General features: G+C 34.9%; 2 protein-coding genes across 2 annotated transcripts; both read left to right on the top strand.

The window, feature by feature from the left end:
* The first annotated feature begins 1,399 nt into the window (after window positions 1-1,399).
* On the top strand, window positions 1,400-6,516 carry LOC126698588 (bifunctional TH2 protein, mitochondrial-like). Its single transcript, XM_050395928.1, has 6 exons — window positions 1,400-1,811; window positions 1,964-2,072; window positions 3,073-3,363; window positions 3,501-3,915; window positions 4,064-4,330; window positions 5,738-6,516. The coding sequence occupies exons 1-6, from the start codon at window positions 1,591-1,593 to the stop codon at window positions 6,148-6,150; spliced, it is 1,716 nt and encodes a 571-aa protein (XP_050251885.1). The 5' UTR covers window positions 1,400-1,590; the 3' UTR covers window positions 6,151-6,516.
* Window positions 6,517-13,225: 6,709 nt separating this feature from the next.
* On the top strand, window positions 13,226-17,010 carry LOC126698587 (MDIS1-interacting receptor like kinase 1). The gene is made up of 2 exons (XM_050395927.1): window positions 13,226-16,124; window positions 16,388-17,010. Exons 1-2 carry the CDS (start codon window positions 13,472-13,474, stop codon window positions 16,792-16,794), a joined length of 3,060 nt encoding a protein of 1,019 aa, XP_050251884.1. The 5' UTR covers window positions 13,226-13,471; the 3' UTR covers window positions 16,795-17,010.
* Window positions 17,011-18,385: the final 1,375 nt, after the last annotated feature.

The raw sequence follows: 18,385 nt of genomic DNA, 5'->3' as shown, positions 1-18,385 counted from the left end.
TTTTTTTTTTTTTTTTTTTGGAGAAACGTTTTAACAGAATTAGGGAGTACAAATTCATGGTTCAAATAATTAATTAAGCAGAAGACACTTTTTTTTGTTGGGAGTTGAGTTGTATGATTTGGAAAAGCACTGAGAATTGAATTGAATTGAATATGAATCAATCAATCGTGGTAGCCACGTAAGGCGCGTTGACAAAGCGCACCCCTGGCGTACGCACTTTATCCAAGCCAGCAGTCACGCCCAGTCATCCTACGTGGCCTCTAACATCCCTGTCTTTGTACAATGCATATTTTACATACATAAATACCCTCACCCTTTTTGTATAATACCGAATTTAGCCCTGCCCCTCAATGCCCTTGCACTTTTTTGGGGAGTAATTCCCACCGTTGTAACAGATTTAAACTTTGATGTTTACTTTGAAAATATAACAAGGTATCAAATAATTGAGTTATCAATCAGTTAAGCTATAAAATTCTTAATAAAACAATAATTATTTTGAATTTTGTAGACATTATGATGGGATTCAAATCATTTATATAATTTTTTTTTATTTCATTTTATGTTCTATCAATCATAACTTATCATGTGTTTATTTATTTTTTTATTTTAAACATTGGCTATTTTATAAGGAAAGTTAAACAAATATATGACAAATTGTGATTGATGGAGTATAAAATGAAACACAATAAATGGTACAGAAGATTTGTATTAATTTATAATGTGCTAACTACTTGAGCTATATGAGCAATTAGTATCAACTTACCGGAATATGTGTCTTCTTATTTTAAGATAAAAACTTACTTTTCCCATTCAACCATATCAAATTTCTTAACTTGAATCTTATTTCATTTAAACATTCATTTTTATTCATTTTTTTTTTTTAATTCTCACTTTGTAAAGTACCTACTTATTTCATCATAGTTACTAAGACACAAGAACAACAAAATACTAATTTGGGAAATGAACAATGCAACCCCAAATATAGGGAGCACTATTGCTAAATTCAAAAATAGGAACAGATTAGTAATCTAATATGGGTTATTTTTTGGGTTTCATTTTATTTGCTTACCTATATTCACGACTTAACCTATCTCACGGTAGCTGCTGTCAATACTAGATTAAAAATGGTAGAACTTGTAGTACTTGTTACACTACACTTAAAAATACTAAGAAATATAGGTTAACCATGTCCTTACTCTATTCCAAAAAGAGTCCAGCCATTGGTCAATTACTCAATACACATTTTAGCTGTGTTGACCGCCGGCTCTCTCTCTCTCTCTCTCTTTCCGTATATATTAAAAATACATATTTCCCGCAAAATTGGACTGGTATAAAAGCACATAAAAAGAAAAGAAAAAAAATATATATAAAAAAACGTGAATAACAATCCAATTCACCAAACTCAGAGTCTCTTTCTGTTTCAGTTTTTGTTTCAGTTGTTATTATTATTTTTTTTTCTCTCTCTAAAACAGTGTGCTAGTGTGTGAGAGCCCAGTCAGTTAACAAGTCCATTTTCTCTTTCTTTTTCTTGAATCTCTTGGAGATCGCAGCGAAGCCATCGCTGCGATCGCCGATACGACGTCGTCGTCGATGGTAGGAGGAGTCGGAGTCGGAGTCGGAGTGGGACCAGTCGTGGCGATGGTTGACGAAGGAGGATTGGGAAAGCGGTTCTGGATCAAGGTCCGAAACGACACCGCTGCGGTTCTCTACTCGCCGTTCTTCGTTTCTTTGGCCTCCGGTCACTTGCTCCCGGAAACGTTTCGCCATTGCATCTCTCAGGACGTCCATTTCCTTAGAGCCTACGCTCAAGCGTGAGTACAAAACCGAAACGTTTTCGCTCTCTCTCTCTCTCTTTCGCTCGCTCTCTATATGTAATATAAGCGTGTTTTTTTTTCTTGAATCTGGAAATCTGAGGGTTTGTGAATTGGTTTTTTTGTTTGTTTGTTTTGTTTTGTTTTGGTAGATATGAAATGGCGGAGAATTGTGCAGACGATGATGAAGACAAGAGCGCAATACGGAGCTTGAGGAAACGCGTGCTCGAGAAGCTTAAAGCGCATCCTACTCTTGTCCAAGTAAGCTAAGCAAAGTTCTTTACTTTACTTTTTCATTAGGTCCTGTTTGTCTCCTGAGAAAAATAATTATTTCACAATTAAAGTTTTTTTTTTTTTTTTTTTGGATGATTAGAAAAGCGATCGGAGATTTCAATTTTTCTTGTGTCTTTCTTGATGCTTAATCTTTAGTGAATTATATCAAATTGATCTTTTTTTTTAATTATTTATATATTTGGTTCTTGGATGTTACTGATTGCGTGAAAGATAAGCAACGTTATGTATTAAAAAAATAATTAATATTAGTGTTGATCTTTGTTACTGAAATCATGGATGTAACTGAATTATTGTTATCATCATTGTATTCATGTTCAGATTAATAAATAATAAAAAAGAATTATCTTGAGTCTTGACATCTAAGTACGTTTTTTAAGAATTAAGTCAATGGTTTATTGCATTGATTAGACAAGTTTCATTCTTTTTCTTTTTCTATTTGTTGATCATGTAAAGTATCGGATTGATCTTTTACTCGAGTAATTTTTATTTTATAAATAAAATCAATCTTTTACTTATCACTAAAAAAAACTAATCAATGGATGGAAGTGTAACTTTGGCATTGATCTCTGCTATATTGATTGTTTTAGCTAATCAATCAACGTAAAACTAATCATTGTCCTTTATTTTCTGACTATGGTGATGGTATTGGTGAGAGAAAATTTTCCTTATGTTTGTGAGATTAGTTTTCCAGGAATCAGTGTCCCAAAAAATATATATTTATATTGGGTACGATGTTTTGTTTCTTGTAAGATTAATTCTATGTTGTTTAGCCAGTTTCTATGGGCACCCTAAGAATCTGAGACCCCGCCCCTCCCCTTTTTCACATTTGTAACATGGGTATTCAGGAGATTGTTTTTTTCTTATAGACAAGTTATTAGTATTTAGTAGGGTTTATTAATTTATGCCTATATTTTGTACTCTTGTTGGCTTTTATCATCAATATAATACTTACAGGATTATCATACAGGAATGGGGTTTTGAACTCCCAGATGAGAGCATTCCCATCAGTGCAACAGTCAAATACACTGATTTCTTACTGGCAGCGGCCTCGGGGAGAATTGAAGGAGAAAAAGTTCCTGGTAAAATTGCAACTCCTTTTGAGAGGACAAAAATTGCTGCTTATACTCTTGCTGCTTTGGGACCTTGTATGAGGCTCTATGCCTATATTAGTAGTGAGATCCAGGCTCTTCTAAAACCAGATGATAGCAATCACCTGTACAAAAAATGGATTGACAGCTATTCTTCTCAAAATTTTGAGGTCCGTCATATTTTCAGTTGCGTTTACTATACACTTTTGTTCAAACCTTTTGTGTGTTAAAGTGTTAAAAAAAATGTGTTGAAGTTGTAGGGGAAATATGTGTCGTTAGTACTCAATAATCTTCTTTCTGAATTCAGGCATCAGCTTTGCAAACCGAAGAAATGCTGGATAAACTAAGCATTTCTTTAACAGGTGAAGAGCTTGAGGTCATAGAAAAGCTTTACCATCAAGCTATGAAACTTGAAGTTGATTTTTTCAGTACTCTACCAATTTCTCAGAAAACAGTGGTCCCTTTGGCTCGCGTGCATGACCCTGCAGAGCATCATCTTACCATATTTTGTGACTTCGACTTAACATGCACTGCATTTGATTCCTCTGCGATATTAGCAGAGATGGCAATTATAACAGCACCAAAGGCCGATTCAGATGTATCTGAAACCCAACTTGCTCGGATGTCATCAGCCGACTTGAGGAACTCATGGGGTGCTCTTTCTGCCCAGTATACTGAAGAGTTTGAACAATGCGTAGATAGCATGATGGATAGCAAAAGAGGTTTGCTAACTGACTGGATTGCCTCTCTCTTTATACTTATCAAAGAATAATAAATTTATGCTTGTACTTTGAGTTTAATATCCTGAAAAGTTTAGAAGTTAGTCAGATGAGAATTTTCTATATAATGACTACACTTGTGTTGTTCCAGCGGAAAAATTCGATTATGAAGGTCTGCATAAAGCCCTTGAACAAGTTGCAGAGTTTGAGAAAAGAGCAAATACACGGGTGATTGAGTCAGGAGTACTCAAGGGTTTAAATCTAGAGGATATGAAACGGGCTGGCCAGCGTCTCATTCTTCAAGATGGTTGTAGAAGTTTCTTTCAAAAGATTGTAAAAAATGATACCCTGAACACTGATGTTCATGTGCTTTCATACTGCTGGTGTGGTGATCTCATTAGGTCAGCTTTTTCATCAGGTATAATTTTCATACATACACACACACACATGGGGGAGTGGTGTTTCTGTAAAATTATCACTATGTAGAGAAATCTCTATGTAAGTTAAGAAAAATATTTCAAACAAATGTCAAAAAGAAAATATTTACTAATCTTCTTGATTCACTCTTCTAGATTCATTTGTATATGAGGGCTGTCAATCAGCCTATGTTGCTTCTATCAATAATGTGCTGTTTAACATACTCGAGATTGATAACAAGAAAATATATTTAGGTATCAAAATGATAAAATCTAGATTTATCAACATTGAGGTTTAGAGAAGGAATGGTGATGATGATGGTAGTGGTTTTGTATTTGAGCACTTTTTGCTGATTGACAAACATGTGCTGAGTCGAAGAAGAGTGTGATATTTGATAGATAAAAGAAGAGGAATATGATATTTGATAGATAATGTGTTTGTGATTAATCACCAATTGATCAACTGTAAAGCACAAAATATTTCCTGGATATTAAAGTTAAAAAATGATAGAAGGAATGCAGATATATGAAGCCCTGACCTGGTTTGAAGCGAAGCATAGACAGTGGTCAATTAACTAAAATACAGAAAAATGAGGGCTATCTGAGGGAAACCAGGTAGGGATATGAAGTTCAGTTTGGTTACGATCTAGTCAAAATGTTATCTCAGACCTTGTGAAGCTTTCTGATTGGGGGCTGAACTTAAATAAGTAATTGATTCATTAGTTGTTGCTACACACACATTCATACCATTGGCAATATCGATTTTCTACAAGTTTGTTTAACACATCATCTGGTTGATAAGGAGATGGAGATGCTTCAAGCTTGATTTGAAAGATGGTTCTTGAATCGTTACTCAGCACTAGATTAGATTGGCATGCTTCGGAACTCCAATTTTGTAGCTAGAGAATAATTGGCAGTCTCAGTTGCTTTCATTAATCTAAATGCGCGGCTTTGCTGCTTTCTTTCTAGTTTGTGGATGGCTCTGGAATGCAGATTCATGCACTAAATCTGCAAATTCTGAAGTTTGGTCCACTGTCTTATGGTGGAATTACATTCTTGAACTTGATAGCCACTCTTTTTTTCTTTCTACTTTTTTTGCTACAATAAAGACAGGACACACACCCAGAGGGACACAACTCAGACTCTTCCCCTTGGGAGAGAAACGGAGGTACCACCTGGACTAGAGGTTGGGTGGTGATACCCACTCCCTTGTAAATTAGATTAATTTGACATCATAATACTTATACTGATGGGGTTTCATGTTGAATGAGATGTCTTTTTACTTTTTTTAAGAGTATGCGTGAAACAATATTAGAGGTGATGGGAATGAATGTACCTTTCCTCTTTTTCCTTGTCTTCTTTAATGTTGGCATAGATGATTTAAGTTTCTTTTCTATTTTACTAAGCAGGGGACTTAGATGAGTTAAAAGTGCATTCGAATGAGCTTACTTATGAAGAATCTGTCACTACGGGTGGCATTGATAAGAAGGTGGAGTCTCCCATGGAAAAGCTTCAAGGCTTCAATGAAATTCTAAACAACTGCAACAGCAAAGGCAAGCAGTTGACTGTCTACATTGGAGGCGCAGTGGGTGACTTGCTTTGTATGCTTCAAGCAGATGTAGGCATTGTATTTGGTTCAAGTTCAAGCCTAAGGAAACTGGGAGATCACTTTGGTGTTTCTTTTGTCCCGTTGTTCTCTGGTTTAGTGAAGAAGCAGAGAGAACTTGTTGAAGATGGCTCCGGTAATTGGAAAGGGCTCTCTGGTACTCTCTATACAGTCTCTAGTTGGGCAGAGATACATGCATTCATTTTGGGGTCATAAGTACCTCTCTCTTTCTCTCTTGTGTCTTCTCGTTAGAAAAACTCTCAAGTGAAAATACATTACACAGTAGGATATATAGAGTACAAATGGTGGCTATTTTTAACTAAGGGCCACGGGTCAGCCCTCATTCTTTTTTTCTTAGGGTCTGCCGCCCAGAAATATATAGAAATTTTACTAGAGTAAAAAAATGTTAGTTAGAGTCAGATACAGTCTATTCTTTTGATTGATCTCCTGTATTCAGCTTCAGTTTTTCTTCAATGTTTGTCATTTGATATGTGAATTTGAAGTTTCAAACGTGTTCATCACGATAAAGATTTCAGTGGCAACTTAAATTCGAGGCAGAGATCTATCAATTTGTTTGTCTAATGTGTTTTTATGTCAATAGATGCTTTATTTATGAAAATTGTTGCTAGTAAATTATAATATTTTTGAAGCTCCTCTACAGCCTAATAATTGCATATACATGCACAAACTGGCTTGAATGTTCGCTAGTATAAGTTACAGGTATTATTTATGTAATTGAGTTTGGAGTTATCAGTGGGAACTCGTTCCTTCAGGACACTTGGGTGGTGGGATGAAATAGACTTAAAGAACATGTAAATTTGGAGTTCTCAAGTTCCTAGTGCGTTATTTTTTAGCCTGAATGGAAAATAGAATTAAAGCTCAATCTTTGAACTCCTTCGCTAATGAGAGGAGAGTTGGTAGTCTGTATTTGGTGGTCAATTTGTAAGAGTTGATGAGGAGTTGACTTGACACTGTTCAATGACAAAAGGTCAAGTTAATTGGCTTGTGAGTTGCGATGACTCCCCAGGTTCCCAGGAGACAAAGCAATCTAACGTTGTAGTCATAACACGTGAGACTAGTTGATTGGCTTGTGATGACTCCCCAGCTTACTAGGAGCCAAAGTAAAAGTAAATCCAACCTAGAACTTGTCACGTGTAAAGACTTGTTCCATCAATGAGTTCTGAATCTCATCCAGTCCCATCCATAAAAAGAGGTGGAGGATAATAGAGTCCTCAAAATGCCACTAATATGTCAACTTACCAATAAAAATGGCTATATCTCAAAATTGATTGGAACGGAACACTTTGTCATCTAACCCACTACAAGGTAGTCTTTCACAAATCTCTTGCATTAACCCAAAAAAAACAACAATTCCAATAGGACTACAAAAGACATAATAATAATAAGTCAAAATGAAAATGAAATTTCTTTGTATAAATTCAAGAATAGTTATAATGACTAGATGGTAATGATAAGGCTGAAAGAGACAGAAATCAAAACTAGGTCCTCCTAGTGTCGGTATTGTTTTTGATGAATCCAGTGTCGGTATTGCTCCAGCGATTAAGAGCGTGCATTGTTTTCTTAGCCACCCTAAGCTAAATAAAGGCTGTCTAGGGCATTGCATGATTAATGGTTCACAATCTCTATCCCCTTTACTTTTTATTTTATGGTTTAGGGAGGATTTTATAACAATTTCTGAATTTTAAAAGTTTCTATTAAAATTTTTAACTTTCTAAGCTGTCTATTCTCATTTTCAACGAGTCACTTTTAATAAGTAATGGAAACTGAAAAAAATTGAACTTACATTTCTAGACACTAAAACATTTGTTGCAAAAACACTATATCGTATTTTAGTGCCAAAAAAAAAAACTCACAAATTGATTGTATTCTCATTAAAATGTGTTTAGTTATTACGATTTTTCAAGTCGTTTTGTAGATTTACTGTAGTACCAAAATACTATAAGAGACTATATGAAATGTTTTCGGTGGTCAAATAAGTAGGGTTTATGTGGAGTTTTGTTATTTTTAGTTCAAAGAGCCTTATAAAGTATTTAATTGTGATAATTTTAATACCATAAAGTTGAGATTGATGAGTTTAAAAATTCAGAGTTTAATTTATAAATAAATAAGGTCAAAGTTGAGGTTTCTTATGTAATTAACCCTTTGTTTATTTATGGGTTCTAATTAGTTTAACTGATAAAGTTTCTTGTCTTCAAATAAGAGATAGAGTTTGAATCATGTCTACAACAAAAACCAATTGGTGTCTTGATCTAATGATAAAGAACAATCATTACTAAATGAATGTAATAGGCTTGAAATTCCATCTTATCTAATTTTTTTTCTTAAGAAAAACCCTTTTATTCATTGTTATTGTTATTATTACTTTAAAAAAAATAGTATTTTCATCCATAAAATACAGATCATGTTCCTTTTTTGTGCTTCAAATTTAAAAATCCCATTTTTTCGCCTGAAATTTTAAAATTTTCTATTTCCTCTTTAAGTCCACTTTTGTTAAGTTTTAAAGACAAACAAAACTCATTAGATGAGTTGAGCTGGATGGTGCCTCCCTAGACATGGGGGAACGTGGGAGCCTCGGTTTGAACCCAAGGAGGAAGGGGTGGGGTATTTAAGTAGTCAATGGCCTAGTTAGAATTTTTTGTTTGGGAAGGCCAAATTTTGGTATAAATATGTTAGTCAAGAGTCAAGACAAACCCCCCACACACATGCATAAACATAGGTCATAATTTATAAATATATTGTATACAAAATGATTAACTTTGACATATGTATATTCACGAGATAATTTTTTAGGAAAACTTATCATCTTTTAAACCCCAATGTTTATAAAAAATATATCTTGTATGATATTAGATATGTACGAAAAATATCAACAAAAAGAACTTAGTATCTCCTATAAAAATTATGTTCAATGGTGATTTTTTTTTTTTTAGAATAAAATTCATCTTTTCATTGTGAAATTTATAACATTTTTACTTTCAATATAAATTACAAAATTATCTACCAAAATGAATAAAAAAGATTAATGGGACCACTGAAGTTTCCAAAGACATGAATGATCCAAATTTTACAAAAACTAAATTTAGAAAACAAAAACTACATTGTCTCTATAACTACTAGACTAATTGGCAATTTTTTTTTTTAAGTGTATCATTGGACTAACTCAAATATATGGGTGCCAATTCCTATTTCGGTAGCTAAATCTTTGATGTTTTCAATAATTATAAGCAATAAAATTTTTTTTTTTTTTTTTTTTTTTTTGGTGGCGGGCATTGCCCCAAGCACAAGTTTAGCTCTGCCCCTGTATGTAATAATATTTCTAACCAATTAAAAAATAAACCCAAATAATATTTAATGGAAAAAAAAAAAAATAAGAACGTAAACTATATCCTTATTGTCCAAAAAATATAATTTAGGTTCTATTTTCGTTCCTAAAATATGTATCCTAATAGAACACTGACAAGAAAGTAATGAAAGTAGATAGAAGGACAAACAAAAAATAAAAAAAAAAAATTTAGGACCGGAAATAGAATATATACTATACTTTAAGAATGAAATTAGAACATATATTATACTTCAAGAACATTGTAATTGTGTAGTTCCAATTTCTAGTGTGCCTCCTTTCTAATTCTTAAAAATAATAATAATAATTTGATAATTAGAGGAGGGTTTTGAATCTTGAAAATAGCAGAAAACGTCGGTTGAGTTTTTTTTTTTTTTTTTGGTAAAAAAAAATGGGAGGATTTATGGTTATATTACACCCTCGAGCAGGGCGCCACCTGAATTAACCGACGTGCGGGAGGGTCAACTCCCATTTAGGATGCCCACCAACGGAAACCTGCGGGCAGCGGGACTCAAACCTAGGTGTGGTGCACGAAGCGCCCGAGCCTTACCCACTCAGCCAAGCCCCTGTTGGAAACGTCGATTGAGTTATAAAACTCTTAGTTTTTAGTGTGACGTTTAAATAATAAAAAAAAGTATTACAGATTGTCTCTTAATTATGAAAACTAACAATTTACATCAATTTTTTTTTAGGAAACAATTTACATCATCAAGTACTATATCAATATTAATGTGCCTCTTCTGTTAACATCTGTTAAAATCTTGTTGTGACTTGTGAGCCCACCAAAAAAATGGTCCTACATATATAAAAACAATCTCGGTTTTTAGGCAGTTTAACCAAAATAATATAACAGACCATAAAGGAATAAATACATTGAAATTATTAAAATAATTATGGGTGTAAATTGTAAATTTTGAAAGTGGAGGAACTGATTTCCCAAATTTAGAAGGTGTAATGTGCATTTCATAATAATAATAATAATGAAATTGCTTAGCATCACATTCCACCATTCCAGGCTCGAGATCCCCTTGTGACACTAACTAATTGATTCTAAAGTCTAGTGTCTCTGCCCCAATAATCTTGAGATAATGAGCCCAGAAAATTATCCTCCATTGGGCCCAAGCCCATGGCCCAAGAATCAACCCGACCAAATGATCAAAAAATAAAATAAAATAATGAAAAGAAAAGTATTGTAGATCAGATTTGTCTCAATAATGTGAGTGCCCTATGATGGCCCAAACTTCATCCATGTGGGACATGTGCAATCACTACCACTATGATCCCATTTTCACTATTTCTCTCTCCCAATCTTCTTATAATTTTGAAAGAGTGATTATAGGTGTGGCCTGGCATAAAACCATGTGGACGCACATAAAATTTCTTCCCCTCTCAATGCATGAATGGATTCCCATATTATAAATTAAAATAGATGATCTCTAACCATTATATTTAAATAAAATAATATATCTTCCTGTTTTCAATTAAAATTATTTCAAATCTTTTTTTTTTTACTTTTTTGGTAAAATTGAATTGTATTAACTAACGCAAACAACTATAGCAACACTCAGAAGACAAGGCCTCTCATGGTATAAGCCCAAATTATTATTAAAAAAAATATTAATATTGATAAGCTCCACAAATAGACTATCAAAAAACATCATATCTTGATCAAAAGTTGAGTCTCTCCTAGTCAAAATATGAACACACTTTTTCACTTTACAAAAACAGTGACTTATTTTCATTTGAAGAATTTGGCTAATGAAAGTAATGCAATCCATGATAAGAGAAGTATGATGTAAACTATTATTATACTCGCTGGTTATCCATCCAAGTAGTAGTTTAGCATCTATTTTACATCCATTTTTCCACTTAAAAAGAAATTTTATTAAAAATCTCTCTCTCTCTCTCTCTCAAATAATAGGGCAGGGAAGGAGGTAACTCCCAAGGAAGCTACTGTTTCACATGGCTTCCCATTCTACTTCCACATTAGCACTATTCTAGTTTCTAATATTAATTTAAAAGTGCATCAATTACTCTCTTTTTTAAACATTTAATCCAGCAGGTCCACATGTGTGCATGTGTAAGTACAAAGGAGAGGAAAAAAAGTAGAATTGTAAGTGAGAGAAATGGCGGTTGGTGGGCTCAGACCATGATTTATTATGTGAATCACTTTCTAACCATTTGCTTCTCTTTGCTGCTACTAAGGCCTTTCTTTATTTTATTTTGCATTTGATTTGTGCACTCCCTTTTTGTCTGCCCCTCTTTTCTCTCTCTCTCTCTCTCTCTCTCTCTCTTTCTTTTCTTTCTTTTTTTTTTTTTTTTTGAGAATCGCATGCCCCTCAATTAAAAGGTCAAGTTTGTCACTTTATTTTTCTCCTTTCTTGTAATGGTTCTCAATAGTGAAAAGAAAATTTTGCAAGAGCGTTGATATAAGGTAAATGAAATCTTTCATTTAATTGGAAAACCAAAACCAAAACCAAAATCAAAACCAAAACCAAAAACAAAAAAAAAAAAACAAAAAAAAGGAAAAGGAATAAAGAACTTTCATGGCTAATATTAGAATTTTAAGGATACCTCTCAAATCAACATTTGGTGTGTGGCCCATATCAAATTATCCTCTTCTTCTTCTTCTTTTTTCTTTTGACAAAATAGGATTTAAATAAGAGAGGTTTGTTTTTATGTTTGCTTCATGCCATAACATGGAAAGATTCCTTCACACCTAATCATTGTGAATAGCTAACCTGCTGATTGAACTATCAAGTCTAATTAAGCATTAAAGGCTAAGTGGGTGATGTGTAAGATCTGGTGGTGCTCTTAAAATATTTCCAAAACCTTATGTACTTTTCCAAGTAACATGTTTACAAAATTTTATTTTCTTTTTTTCTTTTCCCCCTTTAATTGTGTAATATAAATTTGAGTTATATGGTTTCTTTTGGCTAATTTAGGGAAAATAATTCCCAAAATCACATGGGTTCGTATTTGATGCCAGGTTTGATCACATGTACATCAATGTCCTCTGTTGGAGGTTCCCCACCTTTAATTTATATTCTCTATGCTTATATGGGTCCATGTTATGCATCATTCTGAATCTTTGTCATACTTAGAAGTTACCCTATACCTGTGGAAAAGTCTTAAGATGAAATCTAAATGATTTGAGCTTCAGGCTTTGGGTTCCACTTGCACACCCGTGTAAAGCCCCTAAAGATTGTAAAAATAATCCAAGCTTTTATCTATAATCTATTCCATGTACTAGCCATAAGGTTTTTTTACATAGAAATTATATTATATCTTCCCACCAAATAAGAGCTGAAAAGTGAAAACCAACAACACTCTAGCTAGATAGAACCAAGTATATTCAGGACATGATTAACACCACATTTTTTGTAACTGTTGACGTAACTTGTTGTGATTGATACTTAATAAAAATGATTTTTGTAAAGACCGATAAAAGTGATGTTTCCAATCATAACCCATATTAGCAGTTATGAAAAATATTGTGACTCTAACATTAGTCATAAGTTAATCCATTCCCAAAAAAAAAACTTTATTTTCTTTTGATCAGCAAGTGGAGTGGAATGGCACATGAAACTCAACTTACTCCATGGGACACCACATATATACAGTATACTTAATACTCTATAATTGTTTAATCTATATTGGTAATAATTTTCTGAAACTAATAAGAGTACTGTTAAACTGAAATTATTAGTGGAAGAAAATAATAAGATAAACCAGTAAGCACATTATGAATTATGACGACTCACTCAAGTTGACTATCATAGCAGAAACAGTTAAAGAAGAAACAATGCATGAATTGTAAGAACACATTCCTTCCCCATGTTTAGTGTCGGAGAAGGTTCCAATAAGTCCAAACCTTCCCCGTCATTACTTGCTGATTAACAGCTGTTACAGTACCCAAGACCTCACGAGTCACTCAAAAAATAAAAATGGAAACTAATCATTCAAATTTATTAGTATTTATATACCAACACATATGATATTAGTCAATCTTCCTTGCACTACTACTTCTTCATAAAACAAACACCAACACTCACTCTCTAACTCAGTTTTTCTTTTTTTCCCAAATCATCCATCTTTCATTCTAGCTGTTTCAGTCAGCTAGTGGAAAATGGTGGTAAACTGAGACATTAAGAAAGAAAAATAAGGAATAACAAGATGCAACTGAAAACCCAGTTGTTTTCATTGTTCTTTTTGTACTGTTACATTGGTTGTTATGTTATTGGCCTTGCTGCTGCAGTTGATGATGAAGTAAATGTTCTACTTTCAATAAAAGCGGGTTTTATTGATCCATTAGATAGCCTCCAGAATTGGAAATTGCCGGACAATGCAGCAGGAGGGAATGCAACTCATTGTAACTGGACTGGAGTGTGGTGCAACTCCAATGGAGCTGTTGAAAAGCTAGATCTCTCTCACTTGAATCTCAGTGGTAGTATCTCAGATGACTTGCAATGGCTAAAAAGTCTCACTTCTCTCAACTTGAGCTTCAATGACTTCTCGTCATTCCCAAATTCAATTTCCAATCTCACAGCACTGAAGAGCCTTGATGTCAGCCAGAATTCCTTTATAGGAAACTTTCCAGGAGGCCTAGGAAGGTTGGCTGGCCTAATAACCTTAAATGCTTCGAGCAACAATTTCTCAGGTTTTCTACCTGAGGATCTTGGAAATGCTACTACCTTGGAGATCCTGGATCTCAGAGGGAATTTCTTCCAAGGCTCCATTCCCAAGTCCTACAAGAACATGGACAAGTTGAAGTTTCTTGGCCTCTCTGGTAATAATCTCACAGGGAAAATACCAGGGGAGCTTGGGCAGCTTTCATCACTAGAAAGAATTATTCTTGGTTATAATCAATTCGAAGGTGGAATCCCAGCAGAGTTTGGAAATCTCAGCAATCTCAAGTATCTTGATTTAGCAATTGGCAATCTTGGTGGTGAGATTCCAGCTGAATTGGGAAGGCTAAAGCTACTAGAGACAGTATACTTGTACAAGAACAATTTTCGAGGCAGAATTCCAAGTTCCATTGGCAACATCACTGCATTAATTTGTCTGGATCTCTCTGTTAACATGTTGTCAGGAGAAATTCCAGCTGAGATAGCTGAGCTGAAGAACTTGCAGCTCTTGAATCTTATGAGCAACAAGTTGTCAGGTTCAGTTCCTACTGGACTAGGAGGGTTGACTCAGTTACTGGTTCTTGAGCTGTGGAACAATTCTTTGTCAGGCTCATTGCCCAGTGATCTTGGCAAGAATTCACCATTGCAGTGGTTGGACGTGTCATCCAATGCATTCTCTGGTGAGATTCCACCGAGTGTGTGCAACGGGGGCAATCTCACAAAGCTCATTCTTTTCAACAATGCCTTTTTGGGGCCAATTCCAGGTAGCTTATCAACATGTCTCTCACTTGCCCGTGTTCGAATGCAGAATAATTTTATTTCTGGGACAATTCCTGTGGGGCTTGGCAAACTTGGGAAGCTTGACAGGTTAGAATTGGCAAATAATAGTCTTACTGGTCAGATCCCAGATGATATTTCTAATTCTACATCGCTTTCTTTTATTGATTTCTCTCATAACCACCTCCAATCTTCTCTGCCTTCCACCATTCTTTCCATTCCAAATCTGCAAACCTTCCTGGCCTCAAACAATAACTTAGAAGATGAAATCTCTGGCCAATTCCAAGACTGTCCTTCACTTTCTGTGCTTGATCTCTCATCGAACCATTTCTATGGAAGCATTACAGCAAGCATTGCTTCATGTCAGAAATTGGTATCTTTGAATCTCAGGAACAACCAACTGACCGGAGAAATCCCCAAGGAAGTTACAATGATGCCCACTTTGGCCACTCTTGATCTATCCAACAACTCTTTGACTGGTGTAATACCAGACAACTTTGGAATTTCTCCAGCCTTAGAAATGCTCAATGTTTCATACAACAAACTAGAAGGACCTGTTCCAACAAATGGTGTGCTAAGAACTATTAACCCGGATGATCTTGTGGGAAACCCTGGTCTATGTGGTGGTGTTCTCCCTCCCTGCGGTGGAATTTTGGCATTCACATCAGGACAGGGGAGATCGCATGCTAAGCACGTCATTGCTGGATGGATCATTGGAATTTCATCCTTTTTAGCAATTTTAATTGCTCTTTTTGGTGCTCGGACTCTATATAAAAGGTGGTATTCGAATGGAAGTTGCTTCGAAGAAAGATTTGAAACAGGCAATGGTGAGTGGCCATGGCGATTGATGGCATTCCAGAGGCTTGGTTTCACCTCTGCTGACATTTTGGCTTGCATTAAGGAATCAAATGTAATTGGAATGGGGGCTACTGGGACTGTGTATAAGGCTGAGATGCCTCAACTAAATGCAGTTGTAGCAGTCAAAAAGCTATGGAGATCATCAGCCGACATTGAAACTGGAAGCAGCAATGACCTTGTTGGGGAGGTGCATGTCCTTGGAAGGTTAAGGCATCGAAATATTGTTCGGTTATTAGGATGTCTTCATAATGACACCAATGTAATGATAATTTATGAGTTTATGCAAAATGGCAACCTTGGGGAAGCCTTGCATGGCAAGCTAGCAGGAAGATTGCTTGTAGACTGGGTTTCAAGGTATAACATAGCACTAGGAGTCGCGCAAGGGCTTGCTTATCTCCACCATGATTGTCACCCACCTGTTATCCATCGAGACATCAAATCAAATAACATACTACTTGATGCAAATCTGGAGGCAAGGATTGCAGATTTTGGGTTGGCAAGGATGATGATCCGGAAGAATGAGACAGTTTCAATGGTGGCTGGATCCTATGGATACATAGCTCCAGGTCAGTTACTATGATTTTATTTGCAATAGCTAGCAAATGATTAATTAGTCAGGCTGTTAGAGATCTGAAAACTGGTTAGAATAAATACATACTACTCGAAAATAGTTCAGGGCTTTAATCAATTTAGGAACTCTATTGACCCGTGAATTTGTCTGTACTTAAGATGATGGAGTAGATTAACGATTAGGGTGGATTGCAAAGAAACTTGTATATACTATATATGCAGTGCTGACAATTTTGTAATTTTTACAATTCCTTTGCAGAATATGGATACACCTTGAAGGTAGACGAAAAGATTGACATATACAGCTATGGAGTGGTGCTTCTGGAGCTTCTCACAGGAAAGCAGCCATTAGATCGCGAGTTTGGAGAATCAGTCGACATTGTTGAGTGGATACGAAGGAAAGTTAGAGACAATAAAGCATTAGAAGAAGCACTAGACCCCAGTGTAGGAAATTGCAAGTTTGTTCAGGAAGAGATGCTATTAGTCCTTAGACTAGCACTTCTTTGCACTGCCAAGTTCCCAAAGGATAGACCCTCCATGAGGGATGTAATCACAATGCTAGGAGAGGCAAAGCCTAGGAGAAAAAGCAGTAGCAACAATGAAGGAAGTGCAACTAACAAAGACAAGCCTGTCTTTACCACATCACCTGTAAATGGCCTTCTGTAGGAACAAAATTGGGTTCCCCTCTGGCCGTGTCATTGTTACATTTGTTCTTTTGTACCTAGAATTGCCTTTCTTTGATGTTCGTAATCACTGTTTGATATTTGTGTCTATAGGATATTAACGGGTATATGAAATTAGATTTTTTCTTGCAAATAAAGCCATCCTTTTTGTGTAATAGCAGAGATTGTATTCAAGAATAGACAGGCCTATTTGTATTCACTCTTAGAGTAACATAAATAAATTGTCTCATGTGAAGAAGGAACGCTCAAAAACTTGGCTACCATGCCATTCATTGACCCATGAAGTACAAGATTGAACCGTAGAATTTACTTCAACTCATTAGACAAATATTCTTTCCTTCATTTATTAGTCAAGATGTTCCCCAGTTTTCTTCAAAGTACTCAACAATTTGGGGTACACCATTAATTGATAAGTTACACATGAAGCCTAACTCAACAAGCATGAAGCCTATACATTTCTTAATTGATAAATTACACACATCCAAATGAATCTTCATCCTTCACCCTATTCTTATAGGAAAAGCTGTCATTTGACCCAAACCTATTGCAGAAAATTTAATGTTAATAATCTTTTAGAAGCTGCTTAGCTAACCTTTTATAGGCCTTAGAAAATTTATTTACCAATTACCACTTAAGAATCTCATTTGACAATATTAACCTAAACCATGGTAGCTGTTCCGTGATATCAATTATTTATACCACCAGGTCCATGACCAAACTTTTGGGGAACTCAATTTTCCATGTAGAGAGTAAAAAAGAGAAAAACCAATCCGTGGATTTTCATGACCATGAAGTCATTTGGCTTTTCCTAGTCTTCTGCTCATTTCAAGGCAACAAAACTGGTCACTATGTCGTTATCTTATCTATGTCGGAATTATTGTAAATTGGTTGCAGACTTCTGAATGATGCTGCTACTATTATTAGCTTGTGACAAATACATGCCTCCTAATGCGATCCATCCAGCCAATGTCAGTCTTTTAGTCACAATATCTGAAAATCTAAAATTAAAAGTCCTAGATACATACCAAGCTAAAACTAGTGAATGATAGGCACATTAATTATCCCAAAGCACAAAGGATTCCAGCAAGATAACTTATGTTGGTGAACATGACAAAATAAATTGTAATTAGGTACAAGACAAAATATCAAGCGATCCTGTTACTCAATATCTTCTCAATCATCATCATTTCCAAACATGAGATTTGATTATGACAATCCGATATTGCCATCAATTTTCCACCTTTGATTTTATTTGTATTAGAGCTTCATATTAAGCAAGATCTGTTAAGGGTGAGTTTGGTTCAGCTTTTAGAAAAAGTGCATAATGAAAAAGTGGAGTTTTGTAAAAGTGCATAATGTAAAAAGTGGAGTTTCAAAAAGCTGAGTGTTTGGTAAAAGCTGTTAAAAAGTGCATAATGAAAAAGCTGAGTGTTTGATAAAAACTGATAAAAGTGGCTTTTTGAGGGCTAAATGACCAAAAAGGACAATGTATCTATAAGGGAATTTATTTCAAAAAAAAAATTTTTATGTGAGTTTGTTTCATACTTAAATCAATTACTTCATCATACTTAAAT

The sequence above is a fragment of the Quercus robur genome, chromosome 9 (assembly GCF_932294415.1).
Source record: "Quercus robur chromosome 9, dhQueRobu3.1, whole genome shotgun sequence".
In the NCBI taxonomy this organism is placed as follows: Eukaryota; Viridiplantae; Streptophyta; class Magnoliopsida; order Fagales; family Fagaceae; genus Quercus; species Quercus robur.
This window is presented reverse-complemented; position numbering and strand designations above follow the sequence as displayed.